The sequence below is a fragment of the Bombus fervidus genome, chromosome 7 (genome assembly GCF_041682495.2).
Source record: "Bombus fervidus isolate BK054 chromosome 7, iyBomFerv1, whole genome shotgun sequence".
NCBI lineage: Eukaryota > Metazoa > Arthropoda > Insecta > Hymenoptera > Apidae > Bombus > Bombus fervidus.
The window spans coordinates 12,306,980-12,333,248 of NC_091523.1; the positions used below are offsets into that span (position 1 = coordinate 12,306,980).

General features: G+C 43.6%; 2 protein-coding genes across 2 annotated transcripts; both read left to right on the forward strand.

Moving 5' to 3' along the window:
- The first annotated feature begins 108 nt into the window (after positions 1-108).
- Positions 109-1,624, forward strand: LOC139989330 (glutamate receptor 1). Its single transcript, XM_072007583.1, has 4 exons — positions 109-406; positions 477-566; positions 673-827; positions 915-1,624. Exons 1-4 carry the CDS (start codon positions 218-220, stop codon positions 1,291-1,293), a joined length of 813 nt encoding a protein of 270 aa, XP_071863684.1. The 5' UTR covers positions 109-217; the 3' UTR covers positions 1,294-1,624.
- A 2,542-nt stretch (positions 1,625-4,166) lies between these two features.
- LOC139989328 (uncharacterized) lies at positions 4,167-26,038 on the forward strand. Its single transcript, XM_072007581.1, has 7 exons — positions 4,167-4,677; positions 5,490-5,656; positions 7,294-8,698; positions 22,428-22,664; positions 22,750-23,654; positions 23,732-24,014; positions 24,103-26,038. The coding sequence occupies exons 3-7, from the start codon at positions 7,384-7,386 to the stop codon at positions 24,288-24,290; spliced, it is 2,928 nt and encodes a 975-aa protein (XP_071863682.1). The 5' UTR covers positions 4,167-4,677; positions 5,490-5,656; positions 7,294-7,383; the 3' UTR covers positions 24,291-26,038.
- Positions 26,039-26,269: the final 231 nt, after the last annotated feature.

A 26,269-nucleotide genomic window follows, 5' to 3' on the forward strand; every position in this document is an offset into this window, starting at 1 on the left:
GGTCGATGATAATATTCGTGATCGTGACTGCTCCAATCTTTTTGACTCTCATGAAGACGAGAGGTCGTATTACGATGAGAATTCTGGCAGATAATTACATATACGTTTGGGGGATTTATTGTCAGCAAGGCTTGTCAGGTAATTGCAACATAGAGATACGAAGTGGAATATTCTCGCACGAAACCTCTCTCTTTCAGAATTTCCAACCAAGTTCTCGATGAGATTGGCTTTCCTATCGATTTTCTTGTCGTCGTTGATCATTCTATCCGCTTACTCCGCCTCGCTGACCAGTTTTTTGACAGTTTCTACGGTTACTTTGCCTTTCTCCACTATGGAAGAGTTCGCTAATTATGGGTCGTACAAATTAATTACATTCAGAAACAGCGCGGATTATGACATGATAATTGTAAGATATGTAGCACACGTTTGTATAAAGAAATAATGTCGAACGAGTAATACATCAGATACAATTTCAGGCTGCTAACAGCAGTTTATTCGAGAAGGTGAAGAAATTGATGAAGGACAAGGAAGATTTGCCTTTAACGGCTCACGATGGCTTTCTACAGGTTTGTCTCCAAGTCCAATGCTCTATCTTCGAACACCTGCATTTTCATAAATTTTCGCTTTGAATTTAAAGTAACTATAGTTCAAATTTAGAATTAATTATCATAGGTATGTAACGAAAAAGTGGGGTTCTACATAACCGAAGCGATAAAGAACGCTATCAGTATACCGTGTGAAACTTCGTTTATCGAAGCGGATAGGGTCGACAGTTTGGCTCTAGTTTTGAAGAAACGCGGTCAATACACAGGAGTGGTGAATTATTAGTAAATATATATATATATATTTATGTTACTTTTATCGTAATTAATTTTATTTGAAGTTATGCCAACGCTTGTCTTAAATATTTGTAGTCTACAACAATTCAAAGATAACGGAGTACTGGCCAGATTGAAGAACACGTTCCTGGTAACTGGAGATTCTGCCGAGAAAGGGAACGTTACTGTTAATTTGAATGGAATCGCACCTATTTTATCAGTTCTGGCTGGTGGAACAATTTTCAGTTGTCTGGTATTGCTACTCGAAAAAATATGCTATAATTTTTGGCGCAATAATTGCGGAGGAATTTTTCACTGCGATTTATGGCGGAGATTCTTTAATAGGCAACTCGTTGTAGATTCAGTAGACAAGAAAAAACGAATTGGGAATCTCTCGGAAAATATACTTCAGTCTCAAGAGAATCAACGATCAGATATTTTTCGTAATCAAAGTTCTTTCACGCAGTACAAATAAAATTTACTCTACTGCTATTTAAAAATTTAATCGACCATGTGGCTATGACGATAATATTCGCGTGGTCGTTGCCTATCGATAGATCTCGGTCTAGTTAATTTGTCACGTATTCCCATTCTATGCGTGAAATCACTTTCACTTTATGCCGCAGTCGTATCGCTAGATCGCGAGTAATTAGTTGCAAATTTCCGTGTATCGTCTCTCTCGCGTGTATTTCAACGAGTCTTGATGATCTTGTCGATCATAATCCTTCCTAATTGAGTTAATCGCCACCACTGTAAGCCGACTAATATTAATTTATGTAATGAAAGGTATACAATTTTGTAACGTTTACAGGCGAACTTTATTGGAAATACAGGAAAGTGTGAACTTCGCTATCATTTCGCTCTTAAATCGTTGGTAACCTCAACCAACAAATGCATCGAGTAACTCGAAGCAATAATCATGAGTTTATTTAGATACCTTGATATCATTAAGAACTTCGATCCACGATATTACGCAAAAGCAGATGCCACGAGAGCCGTAATTATCCGGTGGTCGCGTTAGCGACTGAAGCGAAGACTCGTAGATTTGTACGAAACGGTTGACCTAAGACCTTTGGAGAAATTCACCCACGTGACTATCTTCCCACGTGAATCGGCCGATATCTACTGGTTGGCGAACACACGAGGCTCCTGTTGCTTTATCCTCATCCTTTGATCCTGTCAAACAGGGATGTCTATAGATTCTCGTGGAAATCATGTGGTATTTAACCGCGAGAAAAATATATATTCTATAAATTTTAGAAGAAATGTAAAATGTTCTGCGATCACAGTTTCCGATTATGTTTCACAACATACACCTGTAGTCAGATAATGAAGTCAGACGTGTCGTTCAACTTGATCGTACGTGCAACAAGAAAAGTGAAAATAACGTTAATTTCCAAGAAAACCTTTGCATACATAAGTAAACAAAGGTAGCAACAACTTTTAGGTACGTACATAGGTTCGGTGCTACCGAAGTAGTATAGGACTCGACGCAGTCACCGGATACAGACGAGCACGCGCTGCGTTTCCGCTTTCCATGTGGCCGGAAATGACCTTTGCCTCATTAGAAAAAAGTTACACGCACTCGTTGCGATCCTCTGCTGTCAAATTCAGCTGCACATAGCAGGAACTGTTCGAGCCGATAGAATCTCGAATATCAGAGGTTGTACGCTAGCGGGTTAGGTTTCCTATATGTACATCATTTCGAGGATGATGGCGCACTGTTTGCGCTTCGATGAAACCGCAAGATCGGCCGCGGTACGTTGTTTCCGTCGTATCAGAGAAACTGGATCGGCCACGAGACGTTAATTTCGTGCGATCTGTGATCGCATTTTCGATCGAGGTATACTACTATTTTTTTTTATCGTCGAAGGAAGAACCGGACAACCTTGGCATCAACGCGCAAAATACGCTCGGACAGGAATCGACCGCCTTCGAGGTGACTAATGTCGGTGACGAGCAACGCATTAATCGAAAGCGATAGCGGGGGCTCGAGGTGAATTTTAGACGTTCGGCGTCGCTGCATCGTGCGAGCCTATCCGGATTGCAGGCCTGTGCTCACAGACCAGACGACCTCGAATCCACCGATTTAAATGCGCTGCACCGTGAAACGATCGATCGATCGATCGATCGTAATCGACGATCAACAGTATTCCATTTTAAAGAGAATCTATTTGCTGTTTAGTCTCGGTGCACGTGGCAGTCATTGTTGGCAGGTTGTGTCATCTCTGGGCTTGTCCAGAATGCCATTATTATCACGTCGCATGCCGTCTAGACTTTAGACTATGCAACTTCTAGCCGACGTTAACAATGATAATAATAATAATAAAAAAAAAACGATTGCGAACCAGGAAACAATAATGCTCGCCGATAATGACTATTGTCAAAGAGGGAACAATGATGCACGGTGACTGGTATGCTTCGCAGAAAGTTCCGCGGAGAAATGAAGCTCTATACGTATATTGTGTACATAGAGCGTTTCGGTGGCGTAAGTATTCGTGCTGTCTATTGTAACTGGAATGAAACCACGATGCCAACGAAGAAAATGGAATTAAGATTTAGCCTTTCGCAAGTTGACGCGTTAGATGTATCGTTGACGCGGTTATCGTGCAGCGGAACGATGAATGTACGTAAGTCGTTGATCTTCCAGAGAAGTTGCTCAAACAAACGCGACCGCTAATAGCGACGTTTACCCGGAGAACAACTTTATCTGAGATACTGGTAACCAAGGAACGTGCCGATCCGTTTGTCTCGTAAATCCGGAGTTGCGACTACCGAGGAGTTCGTTACTACGTTCGAGACCGTGGGTGGTTATTAGCGCGTTACATTGGCTCATTGCCGCTTGGAAACCATTTATTCACCGATAATATCCAACGTCACCACGATTACGACTACTGAAACATGTAGATAGAAATTGCCAACGATTAAACAGCGACGTATGCATGGATCGACGACCGCGTGGGATTCCTCAACATTGCGTTCGTCTTCGAATCGAGATCACCGTTGTATCTTAAGAACGTCGCTTCTTACCATTTACGCTTAATTACATTAATATACCTACGCATAACGAGCGTAGGTGATTATTATCGTCGGTGAGACGAAGAATGCATCGAGCGAGACTCGACACACGAACGAGCGAACGAGGACTTCGCGCATTCCAAACGAACGAGCAAGAAAATTTGACAGTTGGTGGGCATCTGGCTTCTCCTTTCCTCTTCAATGTTAACCGTGTCTACCCACGGATCGTATACCGGGTGTCGCGTGGGTGTACGCTCGTGCTGTACGCGTGCACGTAGTGGGGATTCTCCGGTACTTCACTGGCTCGCATGGAAAGGAAAGGAAAAGAGTGGTGTACCTACAGCTGTGCCGTAAACGCGATTATGTTTCGTCGCTGGCAAACCCATTCAGTGCTCCTTACGGCACGAAACAACTTGGTACTGCCGTTGCAAACGTTTCCACGCCGCGCCATTCGACTGCAGTGACTCCGGAATCGTATCCGGCTGCGGAGAAGAGGAAATCGAGCGCGGATGCGCTCCAACAGCCCGGCTTTAACCACGATCACGTGCACGAGCAAGTCTCGTTCTAGAAAGTGTTTGTTTTCGGCGCGGAGGATTAGAACCGCGTGTGGACGCCGCTTCCGTACCACGGACGGTTCCGTGCCAGTTGTTACGACGCGATAATGTGAAAATTATTCCTGATACGCGTTACGCTTCGCGTTAGACTCCCGTGGATACTTGAGTCTGCTGCTCGAAGAAACAAAAGAGAAAAAAATAAAGAAAAAGAAAAAAGAAGGAAAGAAGCGACCGATCGAGGGTGCACGTACGATGTAGCTGTTTCTCCGTGGGATCGAAACATTTGGGTGAGTTTGATTCGAAGATCGACGAGGTTGCTTCCGTTTTAAAATCGCGTAAGAGCCGTGAAAAACGAGAGTCGGTGTAAAATGATATAGATAATCGATGTTGAATTGCTTTGCTCTTGTAAAATATTAAGACGCATTTTTCTAACCCGATAGCCACGCGAAACACGGTTTACGGCTTCGTAATTCGCGTTGTAAACTCGTCTCTTAGAGTAATACAAAGGTGGTCAATATTTATACCCTGGCAAGGAAGCCTTGAAACTTTATCAACGGCAAACGCGTAAAAATAGAATATTTCCTGGCATGCTGGTCGGTTCTCATCCTCTTACATGAGATCGGTCTAGTTTACCGTGGATGGCTGTCACTAGTCGAAGGAAGCGGATCCGCTAAGTTCTCAACATAAATATGTATACCGAGCTCTGATCTCTGTTCCATGATAAACCAAGGAAAACACGAAGGGTTATTGAAAACAAGCATGCAATTACGTTCTATCCGAGCTGCGGAGCCGGTTTACTCGATATATGGCCAATTAATCTTTAATTGACAATGAAAAACGTTAGAAATCGTAGGAAAACGTTACGTAACACTGGCGAACCGTACGACGGGAAATAAATATCGGGCCGTTTCCGCCTTTGCACTTTCCAAGATGCTTGGTGAATAGCTTCTCGAAGCTAAAAATCTCAGGGAAAGGTCGACGAAACGCTACGACAAAGGGAAACGAGAAGGGAGGAGAGAAAGGGAGCGGATGTGTGCGCCGGGGAGAAATAAAGCGTGACGTTCTTTTAATGGAAAATGCATGAACCTTTTTATTACAGAGTTAACGAGAGGCCGACTACGAGAGCGTAGAACAATTTCTATCGTTAGAATTGTAGGACGAAGGAGGACGACGAAAACATTCCGTGTAACCAAGTCGAGATATCGAAGACATCCGTACGCGTAACGAGCATCCTTGCGTCGTAAAACGCTGTCCACGGAGGAAATGGTACGTAAATTACGTTGATTCTCTTTTGTTTTGTGTTCGAACGGGTTTACTTCATACACGACCGTTGTACAATCTTAGCGGAAGCGGAGATAAAGCTTGCTCTGTCGATCTGACAGCTTATCGATAAACATTTTCCGGCGACTTTGGATTAGACCTCGATTCGGAAAACTCGCGGCTAAGGAAAAACAGTACGAGAATATTTTTCAGCCGTAATCTCTTCTACCATGACTAATTGACGGATAGACAGGCAAAAGCGGTCGTAATAAGTTACCGTGAACAAAATTGCAGATTCAACAAGTAGCGCGTTTGCATACCGATCGAAATATGTAGAGAAGGCCGGTGTCGCGTGACGCGTTTCGTAAAACTGTTCGTTCTAGACGGAAGAAATTTTTCGCGTGGAAGCAGAAGGATGGATCTCTGAAAACGACGATTTCTCTCACGTGGAATAGAAACCACAGAAGCTGATCAACGTCGGCAGAGTCTCGTTATTTCATCGAGCCACGCAACATCCATGAAGTAACGCGTGTGCATCGCAGCAGAGGCGCAGCTTTTTTCCTTCGATCGTAAACCGCAAAAAACCTGTACGCGGTAACGCATGGTGTTTCGAATGTACACGAAGAAACTAAAGAAACGATATCATTTACAATTGAGTTGACGTCAACGTCGAGTAACGAGTCTGACTAGCCTAATGACGGACTTCGTTTCAATCGTAAAAAACATGCAAATGCGACGCATGAGGTCGCGAAAGGTTTAGGAATTCGTCGCATCGCAAACACACAGAGATACGTTTAAAAATCAATGAATAATCGATGCTCGACCCTTCGAGCAAGACAAAATCCAAAGCGTTAAATAACGGGTCGCGAGCGAACGGAGATATTCGCGGCATAACAATTGCTAACCGACCGAAGCATTCCAGGCAAAGCGATATACACGATCGGTCTTAATGGAACGAACGAACGTAACAGTCGTTCCGTGTGATCGATCTCGGCGTCCATTTACGGCCGCACGATCGTCCAGTGTCACCCCCGACAACCCATCTCGCGTAATTAGAATGCAATGAGTTAAGAACGATTAAAATACAGGTAGATAGACGCGTTGAAACGGTCGCGGACTGTCGTATTAGCGTGCTACACCTACATGTCGATGTCGTACGTGTCGCAAGATGGCCGGGTCACTGCCTACATGGTGACACCCACCGACTTCTTAGACACGGAGCCTTCGTGGCGCACAACCGACTCTCCTGATTATAATTTACGTCCATTAACAGTTACGCGAAGCTAATGGGCTGGAAAAGATTACGGGATTCGCTGTCGTCGGAAACGATCGATCGGTTTCTATTTGAATTATCCGATCGATCGTGTACGATTCGATTAATGGAAAGACGGAGGAAATTGCGGAATTCTACGACAATAATTTTTTTTTTCTCTCTAACTCATCTGTCCACTCGTGTGAATCCGAAGAACGGAAATGAACTCGAAGATTCACGTAGCTCGATGGTTCCCCTCTCCGTTGGAACGGAAGACGGTGATCTACCATCTTCGTGCCTGTCGCTTCAAATATGCGTTTAAGTAGATAATAAAACACACGTTTCCTCAGACAGCGAGCGTCCATTAATACACCGAATCTTTGTTTTTCAGGATGGAGGCACATACGCGAGGATGACTTAACGATGATCGTAAAAAGTGGACGCTGGTAACTGATTTGCAGAAGCGGAACCAGCGAGAACGATGGTATACAGAGGCAGTTTGCAGACCGACGATCCCAGGGATGCACCGAAGCTGGTCAGGATGTCACCGCTGAGAACCAGCAGGCCAAATAATCCTGTATCCAATTCACGAGCAGCTTCCTCCGTTAATAGTACGATATACCACGGTCCGTTTGTGTCAGCAATCGACGTTCATCGAGCTAAATTGATCGATGAAAGACGTTTGGCTCGTGAAAGGGACATCGAGTCCATGCAAAAGGTTATTATGAGGACGACTGGTGTTAAGGTCGGCGCGCCAAGGTTACGAAACATCAGTCAGATACGAGACACGGTGTTCGTCGATCCGGCACTGATACCGATGGAAAAGATCGGTCGAACGGAGAAAGATCGACCGAGAACCATCGCTATCGACGGTTCCAGTAGATCGGCTAGAACGCAGAGCTCTATGTTGGCCGATTTGAAAGATTTAGAGAGACTGAGGAACACGCCACCGGCTCAAAGGTGTCCCAGAGTGGCGACGAAGAACGAAACGAAATCTTCCCCGTCCAACAAGAAGACGGAACTCTCAAGCTCGGCAAAAATTCGATCGGATATTTTCAAGATACAACAGATGTTTCAAACTCCTGATGGCTCCCCGAGGACCGGGGTGAAATGCTCCAACGAGAAGAAGTTCGAAAAAAGATACGAGATCGAAAAACTGGAGAGGAAGGCCGGGACGGAAATTAATAAAACGAGATTACTCGCACAGAAACTGTTGGAGGCGTCTCGAAGTAACCGGGAATCATTGAAGGATCGATACAATAATCCGAGGAATGCGTCGAACCTGAGAGCAGGTAAGGAAGTTAACGGCAGGGTGTCGAGTAAAGTATCGCAGAAGATTAGCGTGGATTCCAAGCAACCGGAGAAAGGAAAAAGCCTCGCAGTGTCCGAGGAAGTACATCCACGACCTCCGGTTCGACGAAGAAAAGAGTCAAAAAATAGGCGTAACAGCGACACGCACGTGAATGCCACTGTTGCCGACAATACCGTGACGAACGATATCGTTCCAGAGGATTCGAAGAATATCACGACCACGGAGAAAGAAATCGAAGCATCGTCGAACGACGACGATCATTCGAATGTCGCTAATGCCACGGGAGATTCCAAGATCAAAGCGAAGGAGCTCGATAGACCGGACATCCTGGACGGTCTGTTGAAAGAGTCTGACCAGCAACTGGCAGATCTGAAATTGGACTTGCACGAGAGGAGAAGATCACGAAGTCATTGGCGAGGGTTCGTGCAATCGATGAGGCTACACGATGTTGAACTCCATTCGGATAGCGAGGATCAGCGAAAAGGTGAGCGAGTCGATGTTTGCTCACACTGTAGATTAGCTATAACTTCGGGTATCCAAGAAGCAAAAGTTTATCGTTGTTAATGGATAAATGAGATATTTGACTCCTTCGGAATACTAATACAACGCGTCAAAGATACTTTACGATAAAGAGACTCGTCTTCCGAAAATCGACGATAATCGATGCTCAAATCCATAACAACTTTAAATTTTATCGTTTCACTCGTCTCGTCGAAATTTCCTTTGACATTCCTTAAAAGAGCATTCGAGTTTGTGTATAATATCAATGAACGCACACGAACCCGATGTCAACGTTAAGTGAGATTCATTGAAATATCTGCTGGTCATTTTGATGACCCCCTTTGGTCACGTCCTTGCGTTGCTTAAAGGGTACGTTTCATAAACCGGCAGATTGCATTAGCAACGTTTGCCGAAGTTTAAAATTACAACCAGTGTGGCCATTAATCCCTTAGCTCGGGGCACCCCTATTTTTAGACGTTCGTGGGGACCCTTTCTCGCTCTTGTTGCTAGTGCAGGTCAGGGTAGCGTATCCCTAATAACATATGTCTCAACATATGGATTTAGCTAGGATGAACAGACACGCCAGATTCTTCGCTTTTGTAGCACAACTCGAGAACGACGACCGTTCGAGCTTTCTAGCGCTGTTCCACTTTATCGGCTGATCGTTTCTCCGTGTAATTTATCGCGAAACAAGAGGAGCACACTCTCGAAAATTTCAAATTCGCCTATTCCAAAGGCTGATCGTGGTGTGCAACGTTTTTGGTATGCCGTGCGATCGTTTTACCAATGATCAGAGGTTGTTTCCTCGATTCTCACGGCACAAATCCACCGTGCGTCTAATTTCTCTCTGGCATCGATTCTCGTACAAGCCATTTACTTCGATTCCGTGATGAAAGTCTCGAGCGGCAACCAACCGTTTGCTTTTTTCCTTTCGATACACGATGATCCTTATCTGTCGGTTATCTTCCGTACACGTGGATTTACTTTGTCTGTGCTTACACGCTCGGGAAAAGAGGCTGGTTCTGACGTTTTTCCACGAAAATACTTTATCGCGTTACAATTTCGGGCTTGTTCGTAAAACTCGATGGGATACGGTTTAGGTTTAGCGATGCTCGCCTTTCGGGAGAAAAAAGAAACCTTACGAGGGGGTCTAAAATCTAAACCATTCTGGTTTCTTTTACCGTTTCGTAAGATATACTCGATAAATTGCAGAATTATCGTGACGTTAAAAATAAACGAATAAGTAACACATCATTTTTGCGTGTCGTGTTAAATACTTTTTCGCAATGCCTTAATTCCATACGTCGTTCAGGTCGAACGTGATTGCACATTTACCAAATTAACGAATTTCTGGTGCGCATTCACGCGAATGAAATTTCAGAAATGAACGTGCGCGGTATGCTTACACGTATACGTTAAAGGAGCCTGTGAATCTATTAAAAGTCCAATGACACGCGATCGATTTGATTGCCTCGCCGAGCAACGCTTTTACCCGCAAACCTTGTTGTACACATCGATATTTACCTCGTCTTGTGCGGCTTTATAAAAATGATTACGCAAAAAGTTGTGCCGACTCGACGGGTCTTGCGTACATGTAATCTTGCGTCATAATCGCGAGGGACGCGGGAAGCGATAAACGTTTACGAAACGTTCGTCCTATGAATCGTCGAATGAACTCTTGCGATTTCCCCTTTTTAAGGGTTCTTTCGATTTCGTTCCAACAACTTGCGGAATTTCTGACGAGTCCACAGAGACGGTGACTGAACTCAAGGTAAACGAAACGCAAGGCAAATGGAACGTAATGCAAAAAGCACGCCTGCTGACCATCAATCGCCGTGAGCAGATTACAAATGTTCCTTGCGGCGATCGCCGACCGGAAGAAAGGTAGATATCTGGAGAGAACAATAGGCCGCGCATTCGATAAAGATTCTATAGACGAACCGATCGATCGGTGTGCATCGATGATGTGGCTAGCTGATGTGCTCGAAATGCTCAGGCATTCTAACTGCACAAGACAAACCCACGCATGGATGTATACAGAGGCGGTAACGGCCCTTGCCCTTGAGTCTACGCCCTAATATTGATCTAGCGTCCTTCCTGCCCCTCCATGGTGGCCCATGGTGTGCGTACAATGAAACGCAGGGTTCTTCCCCTTGCACCCCCCCCCCTATCAACCAGCACAGCAGACCCATCAATGCTGCCGTAAGTCCGGCGTATGGGCCGATGTTGCGCTCCTCAGTGCAAACCTAGCTGTCAAACCGCTAGCATTTTTTAACGCCGATCAAATCGATGCAATTCGCGTTGTTCGTGCGTATCGGTATCTTCTCATTTTCCATCTGCCTCATTTTGTCTCGTTTTTCCTCTTCCTTCGTTCTTCGTCTTTCTAAGTATTACTTCCGTTCTTGTCTAAGTATCCTTTGCGGTTTCGAATCGAGCGACCACCGATGCATGCTCGTCTAAACATTCTTTTATTTTATCTTTCGTTTAACCGTGTCGTTTCTTAACCGTGTTGTGAGTTCTACGTGTTGGGGATCGAGTACCTTCCACACGCGTTCCTCCAACGAGGCCGGTTACACATTATCGAACTTGGTCGATACGCGCACGCCGTTCCTCGTCGTATTCCTCTTCGTCCCATTCCGGCCTGTCGTCGACGTGCCGACCAGCGTCCTCCGGGCGTGCCAAGTTGTTCAGTGCAGACGCGATCACGCGGTCGGATGCACACGCGAGTCTGTTACCTCCGGAGATGGTGCTCTGTGACGTCTGCGACAACAAAGGTGAGAGATCTCTTCTTCGATAAGCATGGTAACGCGGCCGTGTCTTCGGTAGAGCGATTTCAGCGAGCGAACGCTTAACCTTTCGGTGAAATTTGACGAGCTTACGTAAGGTATCGTGCACCGGTGCGATAATCTCGTGCATCGTGCAGCAACGCCAACATTTTTATAACAAACACGGTTAAACCGCGACCGCGTAACCGTGTCTTCGTTTTGAACTGACCTAGATGATGTTTGTACATTTCACGTGCGTTTTTCTCTATCGGTATTCGTGTCGCGATGTTCGTTGTCATCCAATTGAAGTGACACTCGGAGTAAATTGGCACGAGGCAACGTGGTTCGAAACAGATCGATAAGGATTCCCGTGTTTTTGCCGGTACGCTTCGTGTTTTCTCAGGAACCGATATTTGTTGTTCGATGAAGGAAGGGCAGTCCGCTCCGAAAGGTGAGAGAAATCTGTGTCGAACTCCGTGGTAAATGCCTGACATTTTCACCCCGGCGCGTTCAACCGCGTTTACCCGTTCCGCGAGACGCCTCGACTACGCCGGCTCGCTCTTTTGTCCGCCGAATTTTTCTCTCTTTACTCAGTTGCTACGAATGCTAAAACTGTACGCTGATTGGAATAACCCACGCTTAAAATGTCAAAACTTTTACGAGACGCGGCGTGTTCTAGGAGTTGGCTATTTACGAATGTTCCATTTGACGAATCGATGTTTTTGCATTTTGCATTTACTTTACATTCAGATCGTTTAATCATAGATGCCACAGTAGATCACTGTACACCGTACTCCCCACTGATTTTTATCTCAGTCGTTTTTCATTCTTACGTTAGTATACTTTCTAATAATTTTCCGGTATGATGATAAGATCAAATCTGTTCGGTCGTAAGTCTGAAATAATCGTTGTATTAATAAAATTATGTTTCTCGTTTCTGCTTCTACTTATTTCTATAATTAGGCTGAAACGCTTTGTTAATAAAGCGTTGATAGAATTCCATATATTTAATTCATATACAACTTCGTCAAACATTGAACGAAATATAAAATTCATTTTGCACGTTTCGCGTTGTTGACAAATTTCGAATAGTTTGCAACTACTTGAAATAGACTGGAAATATATTTCATCGATGGTTCTGTTGCGCGAACATGCCAGCGACTCGCTATTGTATATACGTAAGTGCACCATTGGGCGTGCCATAAATTCCGTTCCGAGAAGAGTCCGATTAAAACGGCAGACTAAGCGGCTCTGAAGATTACGAGGACCCGACTCGGTGTAAACAAGCCTCGTTATGCACTTAATTACAAGCACTCAAACTATACGAGAGCGAGCGCGTTTGCTGACGCACGAGTGTGTGAGGTTCGTTCGGCGACTGTGCTCCATTATTCGGGGAAGTTTTCTCACGCTCGGCCTTCTCTGTCCCGGCATAACTTACTGTAGTTCGGGAAACACGGGAAATTGCTTTTCGAACATTTTCGAAGAACCCTGCGCGTTTTCGGTTTCTATGAAGGCAATCTGTTTCGAATTTAGACGTCTCGCTTGAATCAAGAATCTGCGGCGATTTCAGAGAAATCGCTGACTTTTGTTCGCTCATTCGGAAGATAGTAAACCCTCGTTTACCGCTATTTATACTCGAGTGCGATAATGTCAAGCTAATCGATCGAATGTACGCTTTGTGCGAACGTTCTCCATTTAACAAAGCATGAACCTTAACGTTAAAAATCGCTCCTTCTTTTTTTAAATCTGAATCTTCATCTTTTGACTTTTTGGAAAATCGAAACGATTTCGGTATAAAAATTCGGACGATTTATGTAGCTGAAATATCAGACGAAAGATCGTGCTCGCAGAAAATTACTTCCATGCTTGATTACCGTATATGATTCACGGAGAAAATGGGACGACGCCGGAAGATAGAAAAAGTAGCCATTGTTCGTTGAGAAATTAAATGTGCGTTGGTCGTTGTGAAGGCGACTGACATCGAATCGAAGCAGAATGGCGTTTCACCAACAGGCGCCTGCTTATCTCGTTTTATTCCATAGGAAAGCGACGTTATCGTGGAAAAAATGTATGTTATGCTACGATGTCTACGTCGCGGTGTATGACACCAGCGTGAAAAATTGTCATTCTAACTCCGTTTAAATCGCGTATGAAACGAGTATGAATTACGTAATTCTTTTCATTTTATTTTGAAAGAGGGGAACTCACTTTACTGCGTGACGAACACACGAGATAAACATAATAAGCTACAGAGTGATGGCACGTGACGTGATGTTAATTTATCTACTTGCACTTCGATTGGATTTATTTTTCCTTTCTATGCAGGACTTTGGAATCAGATCTAAAACAGAAACAGACAAACAAATACTTGAACTTGTCGCGAGCTATGTGGTATCGTATAAATCAAAATTTTACGATTTTGTCATTGATACATAATCCTCGAGATGGACTATTTATCGGCACTTACTGTACTTGAAACAGGTTCCATTACATTATCTAAGAATCAATCTGAAAGAAATATATCAACGTAAATAGATAGTGTAGCTACGCACAACATACGAACAGTGTTCGAATTTAATCTTTTAACCGTGTTAAGACAAAATGTTTCAAGTAATATGTCAAATAAACGATCCTATCGAGTATGACGACATAATTCGTCGTATGGATATAATTACCTTATCACCAAATATAGCTATTTTAACATAGACGAGAAAATATTCCGTGGTTAACGAGTTTGATATATTAAATACAAATTCTTTACGATAAAATGTTGAACGTAGCTGAGACCGTAAATGATTGAGATTAAAGTTTCGATGTATCTATTATAATTCCACATAAAGCATTAGAAAGATTTCATCGCGGATATTCGAGCGAATGTTACAAGAAACGTTGTACGTGAGAATCCGAGAGAGCTCGCTTCGTTCTTCAATCTCGTCGCTCCGCCCTCGTGAGCCCTCATCGTTATCGCGTTCAGAGTTTCATCGATCGATTTCCGTGTTTTAAAGAAACATCAACGGGTTCTTTGTTCGAGCAAACACAGTTCACGTCCCACGTGACATGGTGATTCGACTGACGTCACATGTCGAATTACACCATAGGGCAACAAATTGCCATGGTAATAGAGTAATTCAATTCTCAGCGACCGTCAACCCTGAAATTATTACTTATAGCGTGTTCCTGCAGCGACGCGGAGCTTAATTGACGAAATTCCAAGAAGGCAGCCAATAAGATGCCCATAGGGAAGAGACACGGCGTATCTCGCGTGACAGCCCGCCTGTTGCAACAATTGACAACAGCGAAGAGGGCGATTTCGCTAAAAATGTAGAATCTTTTAAAGTCACGCAACGAGTAATAACACATCTCCCGGTGTGCAAAATGGAAAGCGGACAATTGCTTAATCGCGTGCTCCGTTTGGAAGAATATCCGCGTAAACGAGGGATCGAGGATCTTTTGTTCATTAGGAACAAAAGAGTAAATTTGACCATCGTCGACCGGTTCTCCAAGAAACGTCGGGGTATTGTGTCCGACAGAAAACTTGATGATTGGCTTCTTTCTCGCGAAGTGAAAGGAAGTTGAAAATTTGGTTGCTCGAATTTCTACACGAACTCGAACGAATGCAGTTTCATATAAAACAGAAAGAAAAAAAAAAAGGGATAGAAATCGATTTAGCAACGCTCCAGCTAACTAATTAAACAATCCGATTTCAAAATTCTCTTCGTTAAAAGTTTCAATTTTTTAACAAAAAGAAGGTACAATATTTCCTTGATAGTCTCGATCTTGCACAATCAATTGTTCAAGTCTCAAGGAACTTTCGCATATTCACGGGAACACCGTTATTCGTTTTTTAACTGGAACGGTAATCGTTTAGTATCCAACGACACGTTCTTATCGATCGTTCGTTGACCGGATGCGAGCTACGAACCGTCGAGTTCCGTCTGATTGAAATTCGGTGTATAAAAGATAGTACTTCCTGTCGAATGATCCTGTTCTTCAGTTAGCGAACGTTGACACCAGCGTTTTACAGCGTTCATGATCGTAGCGGCCACTTAAAAAGCATTGTGCTCGCGCGCAGCATGCGCCACACTTCTTGAGTCTCGTGCAACGCGTTTTCTTCCGTTTCGTTCCCTTCCTCTTCCTGCCTTCGACCGGTCTCTCTTTCATCTCTTTCTTCTTTGTCTCGTTCGTTTAGTTCATTTCGCGCGACACTACTCTCGATTCGAGAGCCGCTCATAAATATTTAAGTAATATTTTACCGCGTCGACTGTAACGGTGTCGCGAGAAAGCTCGAGACTAGAACGGTCGCGAGATAATTCGTCCGGAAACAGGGAACGAGGTATTCGTCAGACATTTGCGTCACGCATCGTGCACCCGCACATAATTTGTGCATTCTTCGAAAGAACTTTTACGCGTTCTTCGATCAAAAATGCCCACTTTCGATTTTCACCCAGTCCAAAAAAAAACGCCAACTCGAATGTACATTTCGATGCAGACAACCGGTCGTGCGAAAAGAACGCGTCAGAGATTGCGCAGCTTTTCATCGTTCGTAATTAGTACAATTAACTTTTTATAATTCCAACATCAAATAACAATTCAATAGAAAGCTACAATTCGGAGCATTGTATGAACGTTCGCTACGTGACGTTCTATAGAAACATATCGAAACGAGCATGAGATTTTTCACGGAATCGACTTTGAAACGAGAAAATAATTTCTATTTAAAATACTTCCTCGTGGCTATGAACCGATCTCGTTGAGGAATCAGCGATAAAGAGCGGTTTTCCATGAAAGTTTACCTTCAGCGGTGGCTGTTTCGACGCGTTGCGACACGCACACGCGAGCCTGGAATAATGGATATTTTATTACTCTGCTTTTAAGCTTCGTGACTATCGTTACTTTCTCATTAGTGTTCGGTGCAATCTCCCGTTGCAAACGATACGTTTTTTTTACTAATGTCGAAACGTGGAATAAACTTTGCTCCGCTCCTTGGCTTAAGGTCAAAGAATAATAGTTTGACGATGATTAAACCTTGTACTAAATCAGCGTTGAACTCAACTTCGCACTCTACCATCCGATTCGTGTTTTTCGTTACAAGTCGAAAATGACGCGGAAGAACTTATGGACCCTGTGATGGAACGTTCTTACGATCGTAAAACGATCGAAGGACACGAATGAAATTATGGACGACTAACGTATCGATTTAAACGATAAAACGTTAACAGGTTCGATAATGGACAAACGCGGCGCTATGTAATCGCGGTAACGGCGGCAAGTTGAGAACTCCTTGCATAATTGGAGTCAACGATGCGTGCCGAGTGGCCTCAGCCATTGTCTGCATACAGTTAGTCGATTATTCCGCGGACAAGTTCCGAACTATTCACGCTGTCGACAAAACTGGTTGCACGAGTGACATGGAAACGGAGACAGCGTGTCGCACCTACGATATCTATGTAAATCGATTTCTATTTCTCTTGCTACGTTTATTTTAACATCTATTTCTCTCTAACTATTCCCTCCGAACCATTCTCGAACCGTATTAATAAGACGAAGCTTCCAGAGATTTCGATCGTTTAATATTGTAGAGCACCTTTGTCTTGGAAATTAAGCCATTCACTTGCATAATAATAGCGTAATTGGCTTTCACGGGTTACACGGTTGTTCTATTTACAACGATAGTTTTGCTGCTAAGAAGAAACTTTCTAACGGAGCTATTTCCTACTGCGTTCGATCTATCTTCTTTGCGAGATCGACGAGCGCAATTTACGCAGGAATCTGGAATTATCGAGGTCGAGCAATGGCAGTCGATATAAATCGATAACATTTTATTACTAGAAAATGCACTGAGATTAAAACAGCCAAAAGTCGTATCCATTTTCGCAACGTTTTCCAGTATGGCTTTGCTATGATGCGCATCAAACGTTGACACGTTCCACACGATGAAGCGAACGCAGTAAACGTGCGGCGAACGTGCGGCATGTGATATCCATTATCAGCGACGAGTGGCATCGTTCCTATAACGCGTCATTGGCCTTGCGCGATGCAAAAATACCAGTAATACGCGAACTCTCCAGAACTGTCTCTCCTTCGCGAGACCCATGGTGAGACCGGAAGCATTCGAATGACGCGCTCCTCTACGCGCGCGTAATGCATATTCGTATTATGTACATATCGCTACCGAAAAGCCGAGAATCACGAAGAAATTACGACATCAGGGTAGATAATCGAAAAAAAAAAAAAATCGCAAGCACTCCGTCAGCCAAGTGATTGAAAACGAATTGTATCGTAATGTGCCGACAAAGCGAGAGGAAATTGTATACGAGGAGGTGTAGTGTTTAAGATTTTTCTGAAAAATCGTCTGACCGATGACGAAACGTTCGATATTTTTTATCAATGTCTCTGGAGCGTAGTCGAGATTCCAAGCGCATTCTCTTTCTCTCTTTCCTCAGAAAACGGTTCTACCGTTTACGCATTCCTCGCATGCACTAGACTACGCGTTTCCAACTGCGACTGAGTATACCTTACTCGTTCCTCTCATTCTTGCTTCGTCCTCTGTTTTCTTTGTTCATCTTTACGTTTTCCTCGCTCTCCTGCCTATCTCTCTTCTTCAACCTTTATTCGTCTTCCTCCTGCGTTGACGCGTACGAGAAGAATATTTACGCTCTCGGCAGCTACTTTGGGAAATCTAATCGCTACAGCGATGATAACATTTACTACAAATGTTGGAACGGTCTCACGGCCGAGTTTGATGTACGAGATTGACAAAACCTTGATCGATCGTCAGATATTGCGTTCACGTGTTATATATCGTACGTGTAGTAGAAGTATCTGTTGATATATCTCCTGGATCTTCCTGATTTATAAGTTTGAGTGATTTCCAGCACGGATTGATATCTGTTCTATTTATATGAACTGATATCAATTATGTCAAACACGGGATGCAAGATATCGATCATTTTTAATGACCAATATGGAAGAATATAAAAGATCGGGAATTTCAAAAGACAGGCATTCGTACGAAAGTTCAATAGATCGGCGGCACATAATGCTAGCGACATTTACATTTCGCCGATTCATTTCCAGACATAAGAATGTACAATTTTTTAAATCTGCGTTCTTTTATGTAATTATGCAAACGCGTAACGCTAAATATTCGGGACGAAAAGCCTTTCTGTATGCCTATTCAAAACTGTGTCACGATAGCAACAGTCGTAGAAGGCGTCGAGGCACAATGAGCCATAGGAGAAATATTCACTCAACTTGAGCTCACACGCATGTCGTTTCTTGTAAATGTATTTTGAAACAGGTAAGCACGTATATACAGTGTATATTCAAGCCGTATGTCTGGTATATTTCGTTATTACGTGCGCAGTTGAGCAGCAGTTGTTGAAAATATTTCTAGAGAGAATTATGCAAATAAGGAATTACTTAAATAAAGTATGCATATTTCGTGTTACGATGACAAACAGATTTACATTCAGATTACATTCAGATCAAACGGATTGCATTCTCTTAACAAGTTGATATATTATACATATATATAATGAATCAAATAAACTTTAATCGCTTTACTCTTTAACCTCGCTCTATGCCATTATATCGTTTCTAAAACATCACTCAATGCATCATTCCACAAGATGACTCATTTTTCACGCGTGTTATCGCGTCTTACTTACGTATGTTGCCCGTTTCGCGTTTGAAAAGATCTGAATCGGATATAGGTCAATTCTGACCAATAAATGATATATACGTTCATCATTGTTTCAACATAGTTCTTGTAAACTGTAAACAGTCGATTGTCTTTCCTCGACGATAATTCTCTCACCTATGCACGGTAAGAATCAGAATTTGATCGACAACGTTTGAATTTGGCGGCTGTAACATCTCGCTTTCACGCGCGAGACACAGAAAATCGCGCGTACCGTTACAAAAACAATTTGCGAAGCTCGCGAACGATCCTGGACTGGCGTCAGTACGAAGATTATTGAACTCTGTACGCGTCGGACAGTTACGTCTGTGGCTACGCGCGTGTCCACCTTCCTGGCTCAACTCTCACAAACAACGTACATTCACTTTATTATAGAAAATAATGCAACCCGCCCCGACCATGAGGCGCACGAGTAGAATTGTATGTAGGGTGTGCATGCAGCCGTGATGCACATTAATAGGTACATACACGCGGACTGTGCAGGGCCGCTGGCGTGTGTACGTCTGCTACGGAGAAACCGTTCACCAACACTCGACGAAGGGTTCCCACAATCAGTACACAATTGGACTACGAATGAGCGGTATATACGGTGAACGGAAAAGTGTTCTCCGTTTTCTTTCTGAACGTTTTGATCAAACGGCGCACATCCACCCCGTAGAAACGACTGGGATTCTCGTGGTTAAAGTGGAACGAGAATGCGTGAAATATGAAATAAAATAAAATAGCTCCCAGAGCTTGTTGTCTCGGTTGTTGCGCGGTAAGTTTGCAACTTACCGGTTCACGTATACTGCGTGCCACTCCGAAATAAAGACGTTGGATCTGGTTCGAAACGAAACGAAAATTTTTATCGTTTATCGAAAAGAATATTTCAGACAAAAATATTCTGCATTTAAGTATCGTACACACGGTGTACCGTTGCTTTGTGATCATTTAAAATTCATAGAAAAATGGTGGGTAAGAATCGTAGTTGTCGGTTTATCGCGTGAAATCGTAATGAAGGAAGATAGGAGTTCGTCCGCGAGTTATTGCCAAGTTACGCAAGGAATTCGCATCACGAAAGGTCCAAGGGATGGAGCACAAGCTCGATACTTTATTCCGCGTCACCCTGTATGCACAGGTACCAAGCTGCACACGTGTATACAGTCTGTTACGCACACGCACGTAATGCCTTACGCACACGGCTAACCGTAAACCTCCAGTCTTTCAGTTCATGTCGAGACCGCGTACAGTGTGGACTTCTGTGGTTTTTGAAATTCTGGTTCAAGCGTCGCGTCGTTCGGATATCGGTCGCGCTCGAGTTTTCCCGTTTCCGGCTTCGTTCATCTTCTATTTGTTATCACATCGTTCGATCTTCGACTCCGACATCTTGATAGCATGCTGGCGTTGATCATCGGTTTCTGTTATTTCTACGCCGAGCTGCTTCGTTTCGAGTTGCAAATGCTCATACATCCGAAGGATTGCAAGCTGTCGAAGTTCTTGCTGTAAAGGCGAAGACACGAAGAGGAAGACGACAAGGCCTGTCGTGTCGAAACGTAGAACGGATTTATCTTGGTCGATGGATCGAGAAAGATTATCAGCAACATCGACCTATTGCGAAACGTATTTGCTCCGCTCTGTACTTGATGTTTTTTCGAACAATCTGCTCAAAACGGGTCCCACTTTTCGGTGCAATCGATACTAATTTGCACCAAGTTCGTCAATGTCGGCAAATTTTAATTAACGCTCCACGTACACACAAGCATTTCCCCGTTAAAATATTGATTTCGCGCACCGTCGATGGTGGGTGTCATTCCGCAACAACGTAACCGATAATGAACGCTGACTCTCGTTACTCGAGCTGCAGGACGTTAAAAATGAACGAGGAACTAGGATTTCGATAACGCGCGTTACTCACGCGCGGTTTACCTTGCTAAATCGGACGACGTGAATGAGCGAAACATGACACATCGGGGGAAGCTTTATCGATCGACACGCTGGATCTCTTCCAGTACCATCGTCAACTGTATACGCGTATAGTTCATACGAATACCAGAAAAGGATAACATGTATCATTAGAACGCTTGGAAAATTTGTTCGCTCGACGAATTTTCGCTTGCAACGCGAACGAAAGATTCGAGGATACTCTCTGTAATCTATGGAAGACACAACGACGCGAAGCGCAACGTCCGGTGTTCGGTGCGGAACGAAAAAGGCCTCGCAAAACCGGGCGCATCCGCAGATACGTCGACAAGTGAAAGTGCATTTTGTAAGATGACTGTAACTGTGGATAATGGCGTGTGCAGCCGCCACCGACGCCCCAGTATGTCGGCAACGATCGTCGTGGGCAACGGCGCGTTCGTCTCTTCTTTCTCGTCGTCGTTGTCGTCGTCGTCCTTATTGTTATCGTCGTCATTGTCCACGTTGTCCTCGTGACACGTTGCGGTTCAGCATGGATCGCCTGCAAGTGAAAAAACGACGCGTAGTTGCAAACGTAATTAGTCGATTTAACCTCTTGTCTAAGCTCAGTGACCTCGCGACCATGCTCTTCATCGATCTCGATTAATTATTCATGACGTTGACTTTCTTCCGTCGCTGAAGAAAACCACTAGTTGGTGGTTATGCGCGTGCTTTTCCCAAGGTCGTTGCAGCTACTACCACCCAAGGAGGAAGAGGAAGTCGAAGGGGCATGACCCTTGATGGAATCGGTGAAAGGAACAGGACTCGAACGTCGATCGTCTTTTGTAGTCACGTGGATTCACCAACGACAACATGGAAACTATATTGAATTGTAATTGAAGAAGTTTCTGAAAGCTAGTTTTCTGAAAACATATTTATGCTGTCTTGTTTATATTTCTAGAAGTGTGTCCGATGTAGATCCGATTACGCGATATCGATGCAAAGGAATCCTGATGTTTTTTTTTTTAATATTCATATCGTTCTAAACGTAACGCAACGATCGTTCTAAAAATAACGTTATCGTTATCGATATAATTTTATTTCTTTTTTTCTACGCCTCTGTTTCTTCTCGATCAAGATTCAAGTTTATCTTCGATAAATAACGACAGGTCGTTCCACTTCGCGCAGGCAACAGATAAGTGTTTCCTGTCGTTAACTCCGATGATTAAGAAGCCGTCTCTTTTCTCTATTTTTCCAAGCAATTTTTGATCGTCCCGTTTCGTTAACGAGCCTCGACGCAGTCAGTCGTCGGAAGATAACGCATCCTGTGGCTGCTAGTCATGCGAAATTTTCTTCTTGCTGTATTACAGACCTGAATTTGTGGAACAAGAGTATCAGTCAACGATGGAGGAAATTGAGAAGGAGATGTTCAGTTCAGGAAACTTCGGAACCTCAGGAGGCTCTGATACAAGGCGGAACGACCCAGGGGGTTATTCAACCAGTGAGGTCCAGCCCGACTAGCAGAGAGTCTTCACCTGCTGCCAAAAGTCTTCAGGATGGCAGTTCACCGAAGAAATTGTTACAAACTAGCTCCTTGAGACTGCCAGGTAATTGTCTATATCCTTCTATTTACTAATATTACTAATTCCAGTTACGAATTCAAATAGAAACTAACATTCGAGCCCTGTTTAGGTACCACCAAGGGTATCGCTGACATTCAACACGTATTACGAAGCAAATTCAGTAAGATAAACGCTGGCATCCGAAAGAGGAAGGCTCTGAGCGTGACGGAAGTGTTCTCGCAAAAGGATAACGCGTCGAATTTCTACGTACCCAGTCCCTTGACCTCCTCGAGTAGTCAAAACTTTGACGGAGAATACGATTCTAGCGAACCGACTTCTCTTCCACCTTATCCTTTCCATGACAATCTCGAAACGTTGGCAGAGGGCAGCGTACCAAATTCTCCGAATTGCAGCAGCCCATTGACCAACAACAACAAGACGTTCACGTATTCGCAGAACAGCAGCGCTTATGATTCTCCGGTACTGAGTCACGATCATAGCCAAAAGGACGCGTACGAGAACGTATTGTACTCCAATTCGTCTCCCGGTTGTTGCCCAAGGTCCAGGGGAATATTACAACGGAGCAATTCCGAGAATCGTGACGCTGGCAGACAGCAGGATCACTCGTACGAAAATATTCGTTTCCAGCGAGGTCATAGGTCAGAGCTGACACCATCCGTCACCCCCCATTCCGACAGGCATCTGGCGAGGAGCAACTCGGAGACGAGGGATCATCATTCGTACGAGAACGTCCACTTCCAGAAGAACTTGAAGCATAGAAATCAGTCTGACTCGTCGTTCGAGGAGATTCACATACCGAGGGTGACGCCCAGAAAGAGGGTGACCGATTTCAAAGTCGGTGGACAGGTGAACAATTATTCCAACGGGCCTGGTTCCCCGTGTATGAATAAAGAAGAAGGGCCGTCCAGCTTGGGAGCTGATAGAAGTCCTGGTAAGAAGACAACCAGAAGAATGAACAGCAGAAGCGTCGCCAATATTCCTAGTTCCTCCGGTGCCGGTTTGAAGACCTGGCAAGTGAGTAAAGGATGAGAAAAGATTTTTTACCATCATTGATCGTTTATCATTCGCTATCTCTTTGTTACTTTTCACAGGGTACGCAAGATACGGACGAAGGCCTGAATAGCGACTCCGAACTCGAAGACATCGACGAAGCTGGCGAGGGTGAAGAGTCGAGATTCTGCACCCTACCAAGGCCAGGCAAGGGTGGCGCGTCATTCACGATACTGACAGCCAGATTTCTAAAAGGTCCTGGACACAAAGGACTTGGTTTCAGTATCGTCGGCGGTACAGATAGTCCTCGAGGGAATATGGGAATCTACGTGAAGACAGTCTTTCCTAATGGCCAGGCTGCTGATCTTGGAACCGTCAAAGAAGGTACGGCACCATCGTAATTGTCATAATTCTTTGAACGTCTTAATGCAATTATCGTCGACTCGAGATAAAACGAAATACCCTGTTCCAGGGGACGAAATTTTGTCGATAAATTCGAAACCTCTTCACGGTATGACGCACGCCGAAGCGATCGCCGAGTTCAAGTCCGTGAAAGCCGGGGACGTGGTACTGCACGTTGGACGTCGCGTCAACAGAAAGAAAAGAGACTCCTTGACATTACCACCTGCCGGCCCGGCACCGCGTCAACAAGTCAAGTGAATCGTTGATCTCCTATCGCATTCCGTGTGAAAATATTACGTTTCTGTTTCGTATCTAAGCGCTTCGGATGAGCGCGAACAAAGAATTCCGATTTTTCCAAGGACCATAGCCTACGTCTGCTAAGATATTTTCCTTCTATTAGGTACTGTTAATGACGTGAGCGGGTTTGCGTTGACCCTGCGCAACAACGAACCAATCTCATTTTTCACCATTTTTTGGTAACCATCTCGGTTGTGCACGTGCGTTTCAGAATATGTTCGGCATAGCATCGCTTCGTGAGAAGATATCGCGAGGAAGATTACATTTTGCATTTGTTATTTTAGCGTTTATTGTTCGAGACCCTCAGTGTCGACGGTGATGCGATTAAAAAGTGCCAGACGGTTACTCATTTTGGCGCCAATTCGTCGCGTATTTGAACGTCGCGCGGCGAAAGCAGTTCAAAGCGATGAACCGGAGAAGTGTACGATATACCGACAAGGCGGTGCTGTTGAAAGAGGCTTAAGCTCGTGTCTGTCTCCCCGGAAGAATTTTCGAAAATCTAATGGTAAATTTATCGGGAGAGGTTCCTACTTTTTGCCAATAACAAAGATCCTATGATCCTTCGAATAGAAGAGGCAAAGCGAGATGTCTCGAGGTGAAGATAGCCGACGACGAGCTATAGACAAATCAAAGATGGTATAATCTTATAATATCGTTCTATTTAATCGTATTCGATGTATCAATATATCTAATCTCGATAACCTTCAATTATTCAATTAATAATCACTAAAGTTACTACTAGCGTTATCAGCTGTTTAAGGCTGTAGCCTTCCTACTTTTTTCTCGTATTCAACTTTTTACAAGCATAGAGCGTATTTTTGTCAAAATTTATTCACGTTTTAATCCTCGCACGAAGTCTATTTTTTCAAAGTGATCTCGATGTTGAAATAACGAAACCGCGCGAACACGGACAAGCGAAGAATCCGAGTCCTCCGGTTCGTGTAGCTAACAAATTACCATTTATTTTTGTAACGCGTGTGAGTCGTCATGAGAGAGAACGAAATCTGTCGCACGAAACATCGAACGTACGTTGATCTATCAACGAATCGAGAGAAAACAAAGCTAAAGGAAAGCAAATGTAAAAGAGCGATGCTCTTGTCGTTCAGGAGCGCTGCAATCTCTGAAATGGCCTGATCGAAGGGACGCGCATAACAGGATGTCCAATTTTCCACGTTGCCGCGAGCAAGGTTCGAATTATTTTTTAACTACCTTTGCATAGAGTAACGATGATCGCCCAAAGATGAAATCCAAAAAATATTTTTACTACGAGAAGAACGAGTCGTGTTAAACGGAGAAACGCATATCTATAGATTAGGGTGTGTATATATATACACACACGTATAGTATATATATATACACACACATACGTATGTAGAAATATATATTTTGACGAATCGAATGAGATACGTTTATTTTAAGGCAAAGAAATTGTTATTAGTATCTAGTCCATCTATAATATCTTCCGTTTCATCAGAAACATTTCGATTCTTTTCTTTTTTTTTTTTTTTTTTACTCTTTCCTCTTATCTTATTATAGCTATCGATATTGGGAAAATAAGCGAGGAAGAAAAAAAAAATAAATATATATATATATACATATACATATACCTATCTGTACGGTGATATAAGTATAATTATATATTTCTTATATCGATTTTTCAAAGTGTAATGAAGCCAACGTGAGCGATCAATAAATTGGACTTGAAGGTATGGCCTGTCGGACGATGTTATTTCTCGATAATATATTTCATAACTGTGTTGTGTATCTGTGTTGGAGAATCTGAGTCTGGTTTGTTGCTCGTGGAGCAGTTAATAATTTTAAAACGAATGCAAAATAACTTACTTATGTAAGATTCGAATTATTTAACACTTTGATAGAACGATAAATTGGAAAGGCAAATTTGACTAAACGAACTTGAGCTTCAAAGTAATAAACAACGG